This window comes from Quercus robur, chromosome 5 (assembly GCF_932294415.1).
Source record: "Quercus robur chromosome 5, dhQueRobu3.1, whole genome shotgun sequence".
In the NCBI taxonomy this organism is placed as follows: domain Eukaryota; kingdom Viridiplantae; phylum Streptophyta; class Magnoliopsida; order Fagales; family Fagaceae; genus Quercus; species Quercus robur.
In genome coordinates this window covers 42,986,041-43,004,635 of record NC_065538.1, presented here as the reverse complement: position 1 = coordinate 43,004,635, position 18,595 = coordinate 42,986,041, and the positions used below count along the sequence as shown (strand labels likewise).

At 33.8% G+C, this 18,595-nt stretch overlaps 1 protein-coding gene across 1 annotated transcript; it reads left to right on the top strand.

The window, feature by feature from the left end:
- Positions 1 to 16,056: 16,056 nt before the first annotated feature.
- On the top strand, positions 16,057 to 17,050 carry LOC126726009 (protein DMP4-like). The gene has a single exon (XM_050431096.1). It carries the CDS (start codon positions 16,129 to 16,131, stop codon positions 16,753 to 16,755), a length of 627 nt encoding a protein of 208 aa, XP_050287053.1. The 5' UTR covers positions 16,057 to 16,128; the 3' UTR covers positions 16,756 to 17,050.
- The last annotated feature ends 1,545 nt before the right edge of the window (positions 17,051 to 18,595 follow it).

Genomic DNA, 18,595 nt, shown 5'->3' with positions numbered 1-18,595 from the left:
TATTAGGAATATATTATGGTGACCCCAAAGAGGGGAAAAAAAAACACGAAAATGTTGCTGATGATGGTAATGGTGATGATAATGATAGTGATGAGGATGATGGGAAAGGTGAGGCGGTGTTTGAAGTTGAGTAGATATTAGGAATATGTTATGGTGACCCAAAAGAGAAAAAAAAAAACGCGAATTATATCTTAAGGTATTTGAATTTCAAACCAAAGTTTAAATTGATTTGTGGAAAATGTTTGTTAAGCATGCTATTTAGAACACGTGTATCAGTCTCTATTTTTGTAACTCATGTGAACTTTGCATTTGATTGAAGGTTGAACACAAGTATGTCATTGTGCACTTATGATGACCGAGTTGCATTTCATTACTAAATATTCCTACTAATTTTAGTTACGAAAAACTTATTGGTAAAGGTAACATCTTTGACTTGTATCCATCAGTGACAAATTCCTTTATAGTCTTAATACAATTTCTATAAAATGGACCATAACTATAGAATATCTACATGCAAAAAAAAGAAAAAAAAATAGCATATCCCACAAAAATGTAACAAAATTCAATTCCATGCAATAGCACAATCCCTTAATTGGCTCTCAGGTGTCTTCATCAGCTCCATAACCTTTCCAGCGAATCTGAAAACAAGAGATGACGAGACCCAATTGTCATAAAAGACAAACAATTTGGACATTCTAAAAAACTTCGGATTTTAAACTTTTGAACTACCTTTAAAATTTAACAATATTACATTCATTGGAAAATTCAAACACAAATGAGATATCAAACAATATAACTTAAAATCTATTGAGTAATAATCACAGTCATAAACCACAACCACTCAATAAAACATACAACCCTTTTTCATGCTTACATGAACCAAAAAACAGCATTTCATTGAATTTCACAGTTTTTTACCATTTTAGAAAGAGCCCATGATTGAATTTATTTTGGTTTCTCCATGTAAATATTCTAACATGATAGTAAATTGACAAATTTAAGAATGTCAAGTGCATGAATTGGGACATATCAATCAATTTTTTCTAAATTATTCTGTAATATCCTTAATTCCATTTAAGTCCTCAAATCTAATTTATTATTGTCAAAAATAAAATAAAAACACAAAATGACTACAAGCACATTATTGAGTAAATAACTATTTAGTTATGAAGTGCAGCTTTGTTAGCATAGGTGCATAATGACATACTTGTGTTCCTAACCTTCAATCAAATGCAGAGTTCACATGTGTTATAAAAGGAGAGATTGATACACGTGTTCTAAATAGCATGCTTAACAAACATTTTCCACAAATCACTTTAATCTTGGTTTGAAATTCAAACACCTTAAGATATAATTCGTGTTTTTTAAATTTTTTTTATTTTTATTTTTATTTTTTATCTTTTTGGGGTCATCATAACATATTCCTAATATTTTCTCAACTTCAAACACCTCATCATCTTCCCCATCAGCCTCATCACTATCATTATCATCACTACTACCATAATCAGCCATATTTTTTGTTCCAAACAAATTTGCATACTCTTGTAGAAGATCATTACTTTTAAGGCATAAATGCACTTTTAGTCCTTACATTTTGCATCTTTTCCATTTTAGTCCCTACATTTTCATTTCACCATTTTTAATCCCTAAATCAATTAACGCGTTCCATTTTGGTCCTTACCGTTACTCATTTAACATAAATTGTTGATGTGGCAAACCAAGTGCACTGTTGGCACATTAAATGCTGATGTGGCCAATGAAATAATATTAAAAATGTCACGTCAGCATCCACGTGTCCATTAAAAATTATATTAAAATAAATTTATCAATTTTAAAAATTAAAAAAATTACAAAAAAGAAAAAAACATAATTATATTTATCAATATTAATTTATTAAATTCTATTAAACTTTCTGGGCAACCAAACATAATAAAAGTTATTAAATCTTAAAATCTCAAACAAAATCTCCAAGCTCTCTTTGTGAAAATCTCAAGCTCTCTCTCCAAGCTATCTCTTTCTACAAAAGTCTCCAAGCTTAAGGTGAAGGTAGAGGTGATTAAAGGTGGGTTTTGGGTGAAGGTGGAGGTGACTGAAGGTGGTTTTGGCTGAAGGGGCTGACTGAAGGTAAGCTCTCTCTCTCTAAATCCATGGCCAAAATCCCAACTCTCTCTCTCTCTAAATTCTCTAAATTTATGGCCGAAAACCCAGCTTTCTCTTTCTCTAAATTTTGGCCAAAAACGTAATTCTCTCTAGTCAAAAACTCAGCCCTCTCTTTAAACCCATGGTAAAAAACCCAACTCTCTCTCTCTCTCTCTCTCTCTCTCTCTCTAAATCTGTGGTTATTTGTGGTTTCAGATCTTGAGTTTTGTTCATTGGTTTGGGATTTGAGTTTTGAGTTTTGAGTTTTGCGTTTGGTTTCTCAGAAAGCCTAAGATTATATGGGTTGAGTTTTGTGTTTGGGGCGAAAAAATCTGGGTTTGAGTTTTGTCTTTGTTTAATTGTTGAATGTCTTTGAGTTTTGTCTAGGTAATTGTTGAAAAAAACTGGGTTGAGTTTTGGGTTTGGTTTCCAGAATTTTGTCTTTGTAATTGTGGGCATGTCTTTGTGGTTTTGGGTTATGATTTTTGTTGATCTAGGTTTTCACCTTGTTGATTTGGGTTTTTGTTGATCTGGGTTTTAAGAGGCAACAACGCACCCTTCAATATGGAAGTCATGGGTTCCTCTCAAAAAATGGGAAAACCCAATGAATCTAGCATCCACAGCCATAGGTTATTTGTGTTTGTGATCTTGTGTTAATGTTTAAATTTGAGTTTGTGTTTTTTTGTGTTTGGTTTTGGGTTTGTGCTCCGGAATCGAATCGGAAATGCATTTATTACTCAAAATCAAGTTGTTCAAGAACTTATAGTCTGCGATCTCCAGCGGGATCGGTCCAGCGAGAGCGTTGCTGGAGAGATCTAGGGAAATAAGATAAGGCAACCAGTTACAGATTTGAGATGAGAAATTTATGTTTTTGTCGGTAAATTTATTTTTTCTGGGTTCGTGTTCATGTGATTGAATATTTTGGTTTTGTGTTCTTTCTTGTTCATGTTTAAGATGAGACCAGATCTAAATTCATGTGTATTTTAGGTTCTATTTTTTTTTTTTTTTTGGTTAAAATAGATAAATTAACTTTCAAAATCAAAAGTTGATGTGGATACTTATGTGTCTTTTTTAATCATTATTTTATGCTAACGTGACATTTTTTAATATTATTTTATGGCCACGTTAGCATTTAATATGTCAACAATGCACTCCATTTGCCACATCAGCAATTTCTATTAAACGAGTAACGGTAAAGACCAAAATGGAACACGTTAATTGATTTAGAGACTAAAAGTGGTGAAATGAAAATGTAGGGATTAAAATGGAAAAGATGCAAAATGTAGGGACTAAAAGTGCATTTACGCCTACTTTTAATTAGGGAAAATAACATCATAATTTTTCTCACTCCTTTAGCAATAACAAAAAATCATCTGCAGATTCATTTCTAACCTTATTTGCCAAGGATAAACTAATTAGAGCTTTGCACTTAAGCATGAAATTGCCTATAAATCAATAGAAGAAAATAGACTTGAACAATCTACCTCTGTCTCTGGATGGTGTAACTTGAGACTTTTACAAGCATACTAATTCAAGTCAACTACCATCTCTCTATAACAGCAGACCAAGGAAATAAATTAGTTCCAAGACATAATGATGATGATAAGTTAACATCTAATTCAAGTTAGTATATTTTATGGCTTAAAGAATAGAACTTATTGTAACAAGATGTAAATTGAACAAATCAGCTCCAAGACATAACCCAGTTGACATAGCACCACAATCGGAGTAAAGGTCTAGCAATGTCACCTTTGGCTTAGGGTGATCTTGAACTTGAGAAATTTCTTCAAGTTCAACCCCATTCATATCATACTCACAAGAAATTGTCAATGATGCCTCACAGCTACTATGCCTCTCTTCTACAAGTTTATAAGGAGGAAAAAAAAAGGAGAAATGAAAATAAAGTCATTCAAATATAAAAACATAAATACAATATAATGCAAATAACACAAAATTCCAACTTGTTGGTGTGGGCGCAAGCACTTGCGATGAAAGTTTTTGGTTCTCATGGGAAGTATGCTTTGGCTTGGGGTGGACCATGGCAAAGGGTGTAAATGGAGTTGCCACCTAGATTATGTCTAAGAACCCTATATATAGCGCCTTTGTAGAAGGACTAATCTTTACTAGAGCATGTGTTTGGAATTTAGGTATGAGGATGGGAAGGCGTTAGACACTCAACCCCACCCAACCCATGGATTGGCTTCCACTCATTATGTTCCAAGTCTTAATCTCATTAAAGGGTTTTTTAACATGTTATTCTAGACTCGCGCACACACACACACACACACACACACACACACACACACACTCTATCATGCATCTAAAGTAAGCAACATGGCATATCGTCCCAAAGCCTAGCATTCATTTATCATAAAAACAAAGAACAAGACAAAAAGGCAGCTACATCCCAAGGTAGATTCAAATAAGCACATCTAAACATTCAAGCATCATATCAAAACTCAGGGCACTCAACCAAGCATCTTAAGCAACTCAAAGCTCAAACATTCAATTACATGTCCTTGCAGTCTATGCACGACTTACCTCGCTTCGCTTACCTTACTATAACACATCATCTATGAATTAATGCAAGTTCATACCCATATGCTTGTTCATGATATTCAACAAGGACACACCCTAATCAATATCTAAGCAAGAAAACAAAAGAATCTCAAAACATGGGAAACAAGACTAAATAGAGACTAAACATGCAAAAGAAACAAGAGAAAAATATAGGAAAACCAAATCTGGGTTCTTGGGCATGAGTGTGCATGTGCATACATAGGGTATGCGTACACACACTTCGAGTATGCGTATGCATGCATGAAACATATGCACGTATACACGCCCAGAACCCTAAACCCAGCAGCATAGAATAGAGACCGAGGAAAACAAGAAACTAACCTCCTATCATGCTTATAAAATGAACACAAAGCAAGTCTAAACTAACATAAGTATATTAAAGCAATAAAAACATATAAACAAACAAAAAAAAAAAAAAAGAGTTAAGAGCCAAAGTTAGAACCTTTACCTCAACACCAAAAACTCTCTAGAGCTTGATTTGACCGTTCCTCTCAGTCAATCTAATCAACAACAAAACCAGCAAGTTAGTAAGCTTTAGTACTCACAGGCCAAGATGAAAATAGGTTCCAACCAAGTAAAGCTTGACTTAAGGATGTTTTGTGAAAAACTCCTTCTTTGATTCACTATTTTCTAGTGAATCTTCTGTATGTTTCACCCCTCTCAAAAAAGTGCCTTTTATGGCTTTATATAGTAGTAAAATAGGGGTGTGGGGTTGCTCCTAGACGATGTGGTTTCATTCCACACGAGTTTATGTGCAAAAAGTTTTCCTTTCATAGTTTCTGGAACCCTAAATGCATGCGTATACCTTAAGTATGTGTACACATGGTTTGAGTGTGTGTGTGCGCATACACATGTATGTGTACACACACTTAGGGTTTCCTGCAGCCTTTCTTTTCCAAAAATAGGTTTATTCTTCCAAAAATAAGTTATTTTTTTACATAAATAATTCCTTAAGTCAAGGTTTTATGAGATTGGGCCCAAATCAACCTTGGGCTGCAAAGTAATGTCGTCATTGGTGAATGGGAGCCCGAGTCGTAAGAGATACAAAATGAGGTGTCTAAAGCTGATAACTTAACAAATGTAGAATATGGCAATAAATAAAGCATGTCACAATAATAATCACAATTGGGAATTGACTTTCTCTTTGTTGGATCAACCTAAAAAACAAACTTTAATTACTATCATATTATATAAAAATCAGAGAACGTATTTAAGAACTTGAAATCATACATTTAAAGGAATCCTAGCAATTGTTAATTTTTCAACCAAACAATCCAATGGTTTATCATCCGGGATTTCTGAATGAAATATGTTCTTGCTCTCAATAAGATTATGACATTTTTGTATGACTTGTGGAGTTTTTTTTTTTTTTTTTTTTTTTTTTTTTTTTTTTATAATTAGAACTAGGCATTAGCAAGCTGAATATTGAGGACCAAAATCAATTAAGAGATGGTGTTAAGATGATATTTACCGTATCCTTGGCTCTATAATACCATTGAGTTGTAAAATAAGAACTTCCATCTACAGCCTCAAACATCTACACAATCTTACAGATATAACTAGACTTTCCTTAGCAGCCTAAACATAATAAAAAAAACAAACAAAAAAACAAGTTAAACTATTAAAATAAAATATACAATAAGTAGCATAGCACTTCAAAGTAAAACTTACCTCAACGTGAGCATCATCATAAAGATTATAAAGAATTTGCCCATCAACCTCTGCCTGAGTGTAATGGCGTCAATCTTGAATAATTTAATCAAAATGAATCATTAGGAATGGCAACAAGTCAGGTTCGGGGCGAGTTTCTTTATGCCCGAACCTGCCCTGTGGGCCCTTACCCAAACCTGTCACGTTTAATAAACGAGTTTTTTTTAACCCTTAAACCCGCCCCACCAAGCCTCTACGAGCCCCGTCCCATCATGCCCGACCCAAAATCACAAACATAAACCTTAACACAAACACAGAAATCAAAAGCACAAAAATTTCAGATTTATGATTTTCCCTTTCAAAATCACAAATACAAACACAAATCCTAACATAAACACAAATCCTAAAACAAACAAAAACATAGAAATTACAACAAAAAAAAGAGAAGAAAATATCATTGAGAAACAGGAATGGCAACGAACCCAAAAAAAAATGGTGGAGAATGAATCCAAATCATTGAGAGTGAGTTACGGTGAGTTGATGATAGAGGGGGAGTTAGCGTCAATGGTGAGGTGAAGACGCAGGGAGGAGGGAGAGTGAAAGCGATTGAGGGGGGCAGTTGTGAGTTTGTGAGTGTGGCTGTATGGGTCGGTGAGAGTGACGACTTGAGGAGTTAAGGGGGGTAGCGGTGAGGCCATGAAGTCGTGTGGTTGTGTGGGTTGATAAGAGTGACTGAGATTGAGATAGGGTGGCGGCTTAAATAACTGAGATTGAGAGAATGAGATAGGGTATTAGGGTTTGGATGTGTGAGATGTGTGTGTGTATATATATATATATATATATTAAGGGTATTTAAGTAAACTTGCAAATATGCGGGTTGGATTCGAGGCGGGTATGCATAATACCTGAACTCGACCTGAACCCGCTATGGGTTGAATTATTAAAACCCAAACCCATCCCTATTGTCTCATGGGTCAGGTAAAACCTGCCCCATTAGGGTTAGGTCGGGCCGGGTACTTTTTGCCATCCCTATGAATCATCCTTACTTCTTATGACCTAACATCATAATCACATCACTTATCAAGAAGATTTATAATATCTCATTACATAACAGTAGGTCTAACCATCTAAGAAATATCTCATTACATTACAAGCCTATATCTATAATTCAAATATATTACACTACTCATTAACGAAACAAAAAAGGACCAAATTAAATTAACATAATTTTAGTTTAACTCACAACATTACTCTTCATTAACTGTGATTTGAAATAGAGCTTGATAGCCATCTTCCATCTTTGTTCATAAAAAGTCAATATCCGTAAGTGCTTGTTTTTAGGTTTTGGGGTATTTTTGTCATTTTTTACGTTTTAGGGTCTTTTGGTCATTTTTTTAGGTTTCGAGGGGGTATTTTGGTCATTTTATAGGTTTCAGAGGGTATTACAGTCATTTTTAGGTTTAGATGGTATTTTGGTAATTTTTAGGTTTCGGGGGTATTTTTGTCATGTTTTAGGTTTCGCAGATGCTTTTGTCATTTTTAAGATTTAGGGGGTATTTTGGTAATTTTTAGGTTGCAAGGGTATTTTGGTAATGTATTAGGTTTCAGGGGTATTTCTGTCATTTTTAAGGTTTATGGGGGTATTTTGGTTATTTTTAGTTTTCAAGGGTATTTTGGTCATGTTTTGGGGGTATTTCGGTAATTTTTTAGGTTTTGGGGATATTTTGCAATTTTAGGGGATTTTAGGAGTACTTTGGTCATTTTGAAGTTTTAGAGAAAATTTGGTAATTTTGATTATTGGGTAATTAGGTGGGTTAGGGTTTACCCATAATAATTAGGTTAAGTTGGGTTTGGGTTAGTAGTAATTAGTTATATGGGTAATAATGGGTATATGGATAATATCCAAACCCTACCCAAAAAATTTGGGTAATATCCAAACCCTAACGGATTACCTTCTAGCCATTAAGAACCGGGTATTACCTGGAATATTTGAATTGGATGAGGTTGGATATCCATTACCCAATAGGTATGACCATCCCTAGATACACCCATAGCCCTCTACCTTGCTCTTCCAACACTATGATTACCAGTTTAACAAACATCTCCACCTCCCAAGTGTTTTTGACCAACTGGAATTGAAATCTCTCACTACTTATCTACACACAGTAATTGTCTTTCGCTTGAGCTTCGTGTAATGACTTGCTCTTAGGGTGTGCAAAATACATAAATATGGTGCGTGATGATGAAGGGTCTAGTCCAATCAGCGTTTACTATGTGATAAATCCAATCACCAGGCAATGCCTTGCGCACGTTTATTTGGGTTCACTATGTGACTACATTAATAAAGTACTCAGTTGTAGGGTGGTGCTCATTCCTTATTTGTGTCAAGTTAACTTAATTTAAGGTACATACGTTCTCCTCTAACTCCAGTATTGTAGTGAGTTAGTGGTGTTGTTCCGAGAGATTTTGAGGTACTCAATATCCCTTTTCCGCTTTTGCATGTAAAGGTTTTCTTTTTTGGTTTGATATTGATGGCTGCCTTCTCGAGTTTGATCTGTACAACAACTGTTGTTGATCCTCTGAGCAGCCTATAGAAATGGGGCCATTTCAAAAAATTGATGGCCATGGAGTGTGCTAGGGGTGCCTGAGGATATGTCAAATTTCAAGGTTCTAAGTTTCTAACCCTTTTCATTTTGAGGGTGCCTTTTCATGCGTCTGGGATCTCAAGGATTGTGATCTTTGAAGAGCCAATGGTGTTTGGAGCATGATGTGTATTTCAATCGAATGGTTTCATGAAAAAAATAATCTCCTTGGCTTACACAATATGTACAAAAAAAATATCCTTGTCCTTATGTCTCAACGCTAGCTTATCATTCTAATGATGGGAATATCATGTATTTGGTGATTGAATCAAGGTCGTATTATGAAACTAGCAAAACGTTGGAAGTCTTATGTGATATCAACAGTCATGACAATCCGTGCAACGTCTTCACCTTTGTGATACCATGTTTGCACTTTTATTGTATGTATTATCAAGTGTGTTTCTTAACTGTTGACAACTTGGCATTGATACATTCAACAATGGATGTTACAACTTTACAAGGCATGAGAGCATCTCCAGGAGCATGGCTATCCGGGTATATTAGCTATAATATAGAGAACTTGTGCACTGTGGATGCTCCAGCGGATTCGGCAAAGTCAGTTTTTTTTTTTTGCTTATAAACAGTAGCCCATCAAGTCTGATGGGCTACTGTTCATTCTTCAAATTCTTATTTTCTATTATAATAATTAGGTTTTAAATAAAAAAATATTGGAAGGTGTATAGTTGTTAAAAAAAGAATAAATAATGAATAAAAAAATAATATTTAAATGAAATAGAGAATGGAATAGAGAATCTGTTGGAAAGTGCATTTGAAAAATGGGTAGGCAAAAGCTAAATGTCACTATTCAATAGCCAAACAGTACAAAAATTTGGCTAATCTACTGAAGATGCTCTTACAACTTTTTAAGGAGAGAAACACAACAATGATTGGCCATAAATAATTTGACCCATTTGTCATTTGGGACAAACTTCTCTGTTTGATAATCCTTAGGTTTGCAAATTGAGTTCAAATACTGGCAAATAAAACACAAATAATATTTTCTTTTCTAAGAACAATTAAAATCGATATAACTATGTGTCTGAATTTAACTAAAAAACCTAATTTACTGCATGTTTGCACCTAAGTTTTGCCCCTTACACTATATACCCAAGGGCGGCTCTACATTGATGCCAGGGTAGACCTATGGTGGCATTTTAAAACGTTGCTATAGCCTAATAATAATAATAATAGGTGAAGTTGAGAGAAAGTCAAATTAGAGTTCTAAATTAGAGTTCCAATTTTGTGTCATGTATCTCATAGAAGTTTTTAAATTTTTGTGCTAAGTGAGTTATTGTATCAATTAAGTTTTCTTAATTTAGCTGCTAAACGCAAAAACCAAAGAGATTACAATAAGAAATTGGTTTGGGTACATTGCATCCAGCCATTAGGATGGCAACACGTGACTATTTTTATAGGGATGAAATGCACTGAGTTTATTATTCAATAAAAATAAAATAAAAAGAAGAAGAAGAAGAAGAAGAAGGTGAACGCAAGGAATTTCCAAAAAGATAGTAGAGCCAAAGTTTGCATATTTGTTATAAATTGCTTACAAAGTTTGCATCTTTACATTTGCACTGAGTTTCGGATTAAAGTGCTTTCTTTTTAGTTCTGGCACTGAGTTTAGTTTACTATTCACTTACAAAGTTTGCATCTTTACATTTGTTATAAATTGCTTAGATGCACATTATGCCTAAAATTCACTACCCTTATATTTGGCTTTTTGTTCAGGTTTGGCACTTATAACAATGAGGAAAGCACTGTTGTTGACTGATGGACGATACTTTTTGTAGGCTGTAAAGGAACATAGTGATCAATGGAATCTCATGCAAATTGGAGAGGACCCGGCTATAGATGTCTGGATGGCAGATGTGAGTCACTATGTTTTTAAAATTTCCAATGAAGGTTAAGGTTATGAACAATGTAAATTTTTCAGAGAGAGATTTATTATTCTATATTTATGCAAGTTTGGTTGCCTTCTTGGAGTGGATCACTCCACCTTGTCTTTCTATTGGAACTTTTGATTCAGATTGTTACAATTTAATCTGAAATTTTATTTGAACTTTCCTGTTGTTGTTACTATCATATATTTGATTGATTTTTTTCCTTGGGTATTGGTTTTGTGAATCTTGATATAATAACTCACTTAGCACAAAATTTTAAAAACTTATATGAGACACGTGCCCCATTTAATTTTCAAAATTGTTCCAAGTGAATTATTGTGTGTAAAAATCGAAGAATCCAAATCTAATTAGATTCTAAATTAGATTTCAATTGGAGTCCAATTTTCTTCATGTGTTCATTTATTTATTTATTTTTAATATTTGTGGCAAGTAAATTACTGGGTAAAAAACATATATATATATATATTTATTTATTTATAAAATGAGAAATCATTACATATTTTAGAAATGTATAGTTTAAAAAAATATATAAGCTAATACTATGTATAATTTAAAACTCTTTTAAAATAAATGTATAATTGTGATTGTTTCTAATTGTACTCATGCATATAGACGAGACTATACACTAGTAATAATAATAATAGAAATTCGGCCTATAGCAGCGTTTTATAAATGCCACTATAGGGTATGGGCCTATAGTGGCATTTTAAAACGCTAATATAGCCAATTATTTTTTTATTTTTTTTGCCTATTGCAGCATTTTAAAATACCACTATAAGTCCATAGCATGTAGTGGTGTTTATCAAATGCTGCTATAGGTCAATTTTTTTTTTTTTTTTTAATTGGCTATACACTATAGATCTATACCCTATAGTGGCATCTAAAACGTTGCTATAGGTCTTTTTTTTTTTTTTTTAATTGTAAAATGCCACTATAGGTCTATACTCTATAGTGACGCTTGAAAATGTTGCTAAAGGGCAACTTTATTTATTTTTTAATTGGTTATAGTGGCATTTTAAAACATCACTCTAGGTCCATACCTTATTGTGGCGTTTATAAAACGCTGCTATATAAATTTTAAAATTTTTATGACTTTTTAAATTTAAAAAAATTTGTTATCACCCTAAATTTTTCTAGGTCCAAGATAAATAAACTTTCAACAAAGTTTGTCAACAAACTTGGTTGTAGATAAAAGCTACAACTCTACTTAATTTTTTTTTTTTTAATTTTATTGAATGTCAATTTTGACAAATCCATTGTTGAATTACATTTTTTTCTTATATCCTCAATTCCTTCAAAATATCAATAAAATCAAAGATAAATAACTATGTTATCAATCAAATGTTTAAATTTTGAGTTTTTGTAGTCTAAAATTATATATAAAAAATAAGTTTATAGATCGAATAGTAAATAACATCTGATTAACATAAAATTTGACATGGGTTTTGTGGGTACCTAAGGCATGCTTGGCAACGTCCTAGGCATGCTTGCAACCTTTGCGTCCCACATCGAAGGAAAACCCCCGCACTTTCTGCCTTATAAGCTGTGAAGCAAAGGGAGTAGTGTACCACCAAGTCTCTTGTGATCACAGAGATATTTAGTGGTACACTACTCCCTTTGCTTCACAGCTTATAAGGCAGAAAGTGGGGGGGTTTTCTTTCGATGTGGGACGCAAAGGTTGCAAGCATGCCTAGGTCGGCCAAGGACGTTGTCAAGCATGCCGAGGACGTTGCAAAGCATGCCGAGGACGTTGTAAGGCATGCCGAGCACGGTCTAGGACGTTGCCAAGCATGCCTAGGACGTTGCCAAGCATGCCTTAGGTACCCACAGGTTTTAAAAACATAAAAAACATGCAATTCAACTATTAGAATTTCAAAATATGTAGTTATGTTAATATGTTTAGTGAAAATTGTAACCTTAAGTTACATCTAAGTTTGTAATCAAACTTTGGTCCATTAAACAATATATTAGGCTTTTACAAACAAAAATGAAAAGCTTAAGAAAATTTTTATTTAACTAAAATTTTGAAAGAAATGTAACTTGTAGCATTGATAAATGAGACTATCATATGACAATTTCAAAATAAAAAAAATTCGTAAAAAGAGCTTATAAGATTTTATATATTTGTTTTTTTTTTTTTTTGTCAATATATGAAATTATCTTTTGATTAGATTTTATATAATTTAAATTTCACCATTGAACAAAAATTCATAGAACTACCACTGTATATCTCATCCCAACAAATGCAATCATTCCTTTCTCTTCACTTGTGTACAGACTTGTCCTTGGGTTTATACTTCTCTCCTTTTTCACTGAAAATGCTACATAAATAGAAAGAGAATAAATTGGGTCAGATGCTGGCGTAAAATGTGTGTTTTATGCTAGCCAATCCTAACCTACCAAGTCAGCAAAACAAATTAAATCAAACACACTCACAACACAAAATTATAACCCAATTAAAACCCTTCAGCCCCTTTCAAACACAACACAATATGGTTAGAGTATTCAGACCGAATCAGACATGGAACACGGCAAAACCCAAATCTCATCTCCTCCTCCTCCTCACACGGGAGCTCCACCTTGTCACAGATGCCACTGCCCACGTTGTTTCTGGAGCTGGCGAAATTTGTTGAAGCTGTTGCAAGTATGGTGTTATTTGTTATTTCCCCAAATTTTGGATTTCGAAATAATGATGGATTTTGGGTAATTTTTTGGAAATCAATCACTTGATTTGGTATGGGTTTTGTTGATTTGGTATGGATTTTACTGTTTTTTGGTATTTTCATGGGGTTTGATTGGATTTAAGTGTTAGGTTCAAAACCTAAAAACCCTTCTCTTGCCAAATCCTGACCTTTGAGTCAGGAACCGCTTGCTGAATGACTCTAGATGTGGGTTTGGGGTTGATCCTCTGCCTCTTGGGTTTAGGTAGGGAAGACTTTTCTATAGATAGCACTGTTGCAGAGTAGTTAGGAATGGCAATGGGTGAAGCAGAAGAGCTTCCCAAATGATGGGGTTTCTTTGGTGGAATGATTTTGAGCCGCAAGACTATCTTGGGTGCAACAGAAGCTTCTATTTTTGGTTCTTCTTGTAGTAGAGAGAAGCTTTCAATTCTGGATCTGCAGTGGCAAAGGAGTTTGATCTGATGTGTTGGCGAGGCAGTGAGTGTGTTTGATTTAATTTGTTTTATTGACGTGGTGGGTTAGGATTGGCTGGCGTAAAACACAACTTTTACACCAGCTCCTAACCCAATTTATTCTTCAATAAGATGTTGGGCATACCAATTTCTAGAGAGTCAGGAAATGATGTGGCTACAGTTCAATTTTAATGGGGTTTACGCATAAATAAGGACTGACAGATTATTTTACTCGTCCATACAAAGAGCTTAAATGTTTGAACAATTCTTCCTTCACATTTTTAGTGGGACTATTCCTCTACGGAACTATACCTCTACGGAGACACTAAATTTTGCAACCATAATTTAACCTTATATTAAGGACATAAACATTATTTTAAATATATATCTTTCCAAATCTTCTCAAACCCTTCCCTTTTTTTATAATAATTTTTTAAGTACACACCCAATTTAGTCCACTTGAAGTAATTAATTACCACTCAAGGCTGGAAATTCTACTTCTCACAAAGAGGAATGAGTTCAGTACAATTTGACTTAATAGGACTTTTTGAGAAATGCACAAATTAACAATAAGAACAAGGGAATTAAAAATACTTGGTTGATAATAGTAAGATTACAATGCCTAAATGCCTAAGTTACAAAGAGCCTAATTCATGCAAGGCAAAATTGACCCACTTACACGCATGAAGTTACAAACTCTACTGCTAATTCCAGATCCCAGATACAAGAGAGCCAATGTCTTTGGTTTGGATGTTTGATTGTGTGTCTTGTGTGAGAAAGTGTTTTCCTATTTATATATGAGGCTTTGACAATTAATCTTGTTCATTACCATGTGCCGTGTTGTAATTGCTCTATTTCCAAAAAACCTTGACTGAGAATCATGGTAATTGTCTTGAAGTAACTACTATTGCTTGCATGTTGGTCACATGTTACTTTTATTGGATTGGTCTCTCACGAGGCGTATTTGCCATTACTCACGTGTTTCTCACATGTTTTCATTTAAACAACAATTGCGCTGCTCCATAAAGTTTGAGGTAATTATCCTAATTCAATTTTCAAAAATATGACGCCACTTGTCTCTTTTTAAGGGTTTCATTTTATTGTTGAACATGTCAATAACATGGCATTTCAAATATCTCCTATAATATACATTTTAATAAATTAATATTGGCTAGGATATATTGTTAGGTGTAATACTTATAATGCTTATATAAATTAAATATTTGGCCTAACACACTCCATACTCTCCAGTCTCCATTTAAAAAGTATTCAAAGTTTTTACTCAAAAAAAGAAAAAAAAAGTATTCAAAGTTCATTAAACCCTCTCCATCCCTCTCCCTCTACTTTTTTTTTTTTTTTTTTTTTTTTTGAAAGGCTCTCCCTCTACTTTGACGTAAATAAAAGTTAGCCTTTAATACGTAAAATCTGGCACGCTTGCCAATCTTTTGGCATCAACCATATGAGTTACAACAAAAGGCCTCTCAAAATAATAAGAGCATTTATATGGTGGAAACTATTGCCACTATAAATATATTTCCCTTTCTTTGTAAAGAGTCTCACCTTAAACGCCACCAACAAGCAAAAGCTTTCTTTTATGATAGCCAAGCTTGTAGCCATTGCGTCTCGGCAAAATAAATAACATGACGCAAGCAACAAAAACCACTATGCGTCCAACTCACACTTTACCATTATTATTGGAACTCATGTAACTCTTATCTCTCTCCAGCAAACTTTTTGAAAGCTCCACAGTTTCAAAATGGTTATGAAAACTTACAAGTTTTCTAACGGTTATGAAAGCTTTGTAGACACATTAGGCAACCTTTGGAAACTTGTCCAACTTCTTTTCAACATTGACATGAACCCAAAATTCTCCTTTCCAAAATCTGGAAGAAGCTGCGTTTTTATCCCTTATCTTATTGTTTTCTTGCAAGACATGCCTATCCAACCTTTCCACCCTTTTCGTCCACTCAATTTCTCTTTCTTTCCACTACTTATAAAACACTACCTCACAAGAAACATGCATGTTCGTACAAATTAACAGGAGATCAAAACAAAGGAAAAGAGAAGTGAAAGGTTTTGTGCCATGGAGATTAAGGTACAATCTGATTCCGAGCATCAAGATGAATCAAAACAGCCCCTCTTGCAAGACACAACTGAAACAGAAGAGAAAACACTGATACAGAAAGCCATTAGTCAGACATTTCAGAGCACAGCTCATTTGGCCAATCTTTTGCCCACTGGATCAGTCCTTGCTTTCCAACTTCTGTCACCCATTTTCACAAATCAAGGTATCTGTGACCCGATCAGCCGGTTCATGACTGCTGTACTTGTGACCCTCTGTGGGGTGTCATGTCTCGTACTAAGCTTCACTGACAGCTTCAGGGACAAAAAGGGAAACATCTGTTATGGGTTTGCCACCACCAAAGGATTCTGGGTCATTGATGGTTCAGCTACCCTTTCACCTGAAGTTGCTGCAAACTATCGGCTAAGATTTATAGATTTCATGCATGCTCTCATGTCAATCCTGGTATTTGTAGCAGTTGCACTCTTTGATGAGAATGTGGTTAGTTGCATCTTCCCAACGCCATCAGATGAGACCCAAGAAATTCTTACAAGATTGCCAGTTGGAATTGGTGTCATTAGCAGTATGTTGTTTGTTACGTTTCCTACGAAGCGCCATGGAATTGGCTTTCCCCTCTCTGCAAATTAAGGACAACAACAAAATATCCTTTTTTTTTTCTTGCAATATATCAACCTTCGTGCCTTTTCAAAAAGTTTACAAAATCTGTGGATTGATCTGGTCGTAAAATTGTTACATTCAGCTCTCTTTGAAGTTTGAATTCATAAGATGATTCTTTGCAGTTTGCAAACTGAACCATTTAGTTGGAAAAAGCCTATTCATGCTTGTCAAATTACAGGAACTTGCTAATATTTACAATGCAAGGTATTGTGACAATAGAGTTGGGGTAGGATTTTACAATAGAATACTTATTCCATTGCAAAAATGGGTATTTCTGTTACAACAAAACAAAGTTCTCCAATTCATAAACAGTAGTATTAATCAATGAAAAAAAAAGCTCAAATATTTATACAGACAATTCGGTTGAACATAGGCAGTAACAGCCATTACCAAACAATCTGCTAAGAGAGCTTCCTTCTTTCCTAATTCATTAAAGATAAACTTGGACACATCTTCCTACCAAGTAATGCTACATACACAAACTGTTTTACAATATTTTTACAAAATAATGATGTGACCAACTTCTAATTGGTTTTCATCTAAACCCACCATTAATATTATTTTTTCATTTACTAATAATTACTCACTATATCAGTAATTTGTAAAATATTTTATAAAATAGTTTTGTATATCTAATATTATTCATTTCCTACCAGAAGTAAGTATTTACTGCTTTGCAACTAATCCGTATCATTCCAGGAATAATCATATAGTATATTATGTAGACCATAAGTTTGGTTGCTTTCGTACATATTCATTTGTGCTCAAACATTAATTCCAAATATCTCTTAACTGCAGATAATATAGACCATAAGTTTGGTTGCTTACGTACATATTATGTAGACCATAAGTTTGGTTGCTTCCGTACATATTATGTAGACCATAAGTTTGGTTGCTTCCGTACATATTATGTAGACCATAATTAAGTTTGGTTGCTTAGTGTATCAGTCTCTCCTTTTATAACTTGTGTGAACTTTACATTTGATTGAAGGTTAGGAGCACAAGTATATCATTGTATACCTACGCTAACAAAGTTGTACTTCATTACTAAATAATTATTTACTCAATAATGTGCTTGTAGTCATTTGATGTTTTTATTTTTATTTTTGATGATAATAAGTTAGATTTGTAGACTTCAAATGGAATTATAGATATTTTTTCTATGTTTGTCTACGGAATAATTTAAAAAAATATTGATTGATATGTCCCAATTCATGCACTTGAAATTCTTAAATTTGTCAATATATTGCTAAATTGAAGTCTACTATCATGTTAGAATATTTACATGGAGAAGCTAAAATAAATTCAATCATGTGCTCTTCCTAAAATGGTAAGAAACTCTTAAATTCAATGAATTGCTATTTTTTGGTTCATGTAAGCATGAAAAAGGGCTGTATGTTTTTTGAGTGCTTGTGGCCTATGACTATATTTTTTGACATCTCATTTTGTGTTTGAACTTTCCAATGAATGTAATATTGTAAAATTTTAAAGGTATTACAAATGTTTAAAATCCAAAGTTTTTTAGAATAAGAAAATTGTTTGTCTTTTTATGACAATTGGGTCTTGTCATCTCTTGTATTTAGGTTCGCTATAACGGTTATGGAGCTGATGAAGACACTTGGGAGCCAATTAAGGGATCGGGCTATTGCACAGAATTGAATTCTATTACATTTTTATGGGATATGCTATTTTCTTATATATTTTTCTAATTATGCAAGTAGATATTTTATAGTTACACTCCATTTAACAGGAATTGTATTAAGACTATAAAGGAATTTGTCACCGATGGTTACAAGTCAAAGATCTTACC

What these genes read in the sequence shown, in the direction of transcription:
- LOC126726009 (XM_050431096.1), top strand. Translation starts at nt 16,129, where the DNA reads ATGGAGATTAAGGTACAATCTGATTCCGAGCATCAAGATGAATCAAAA.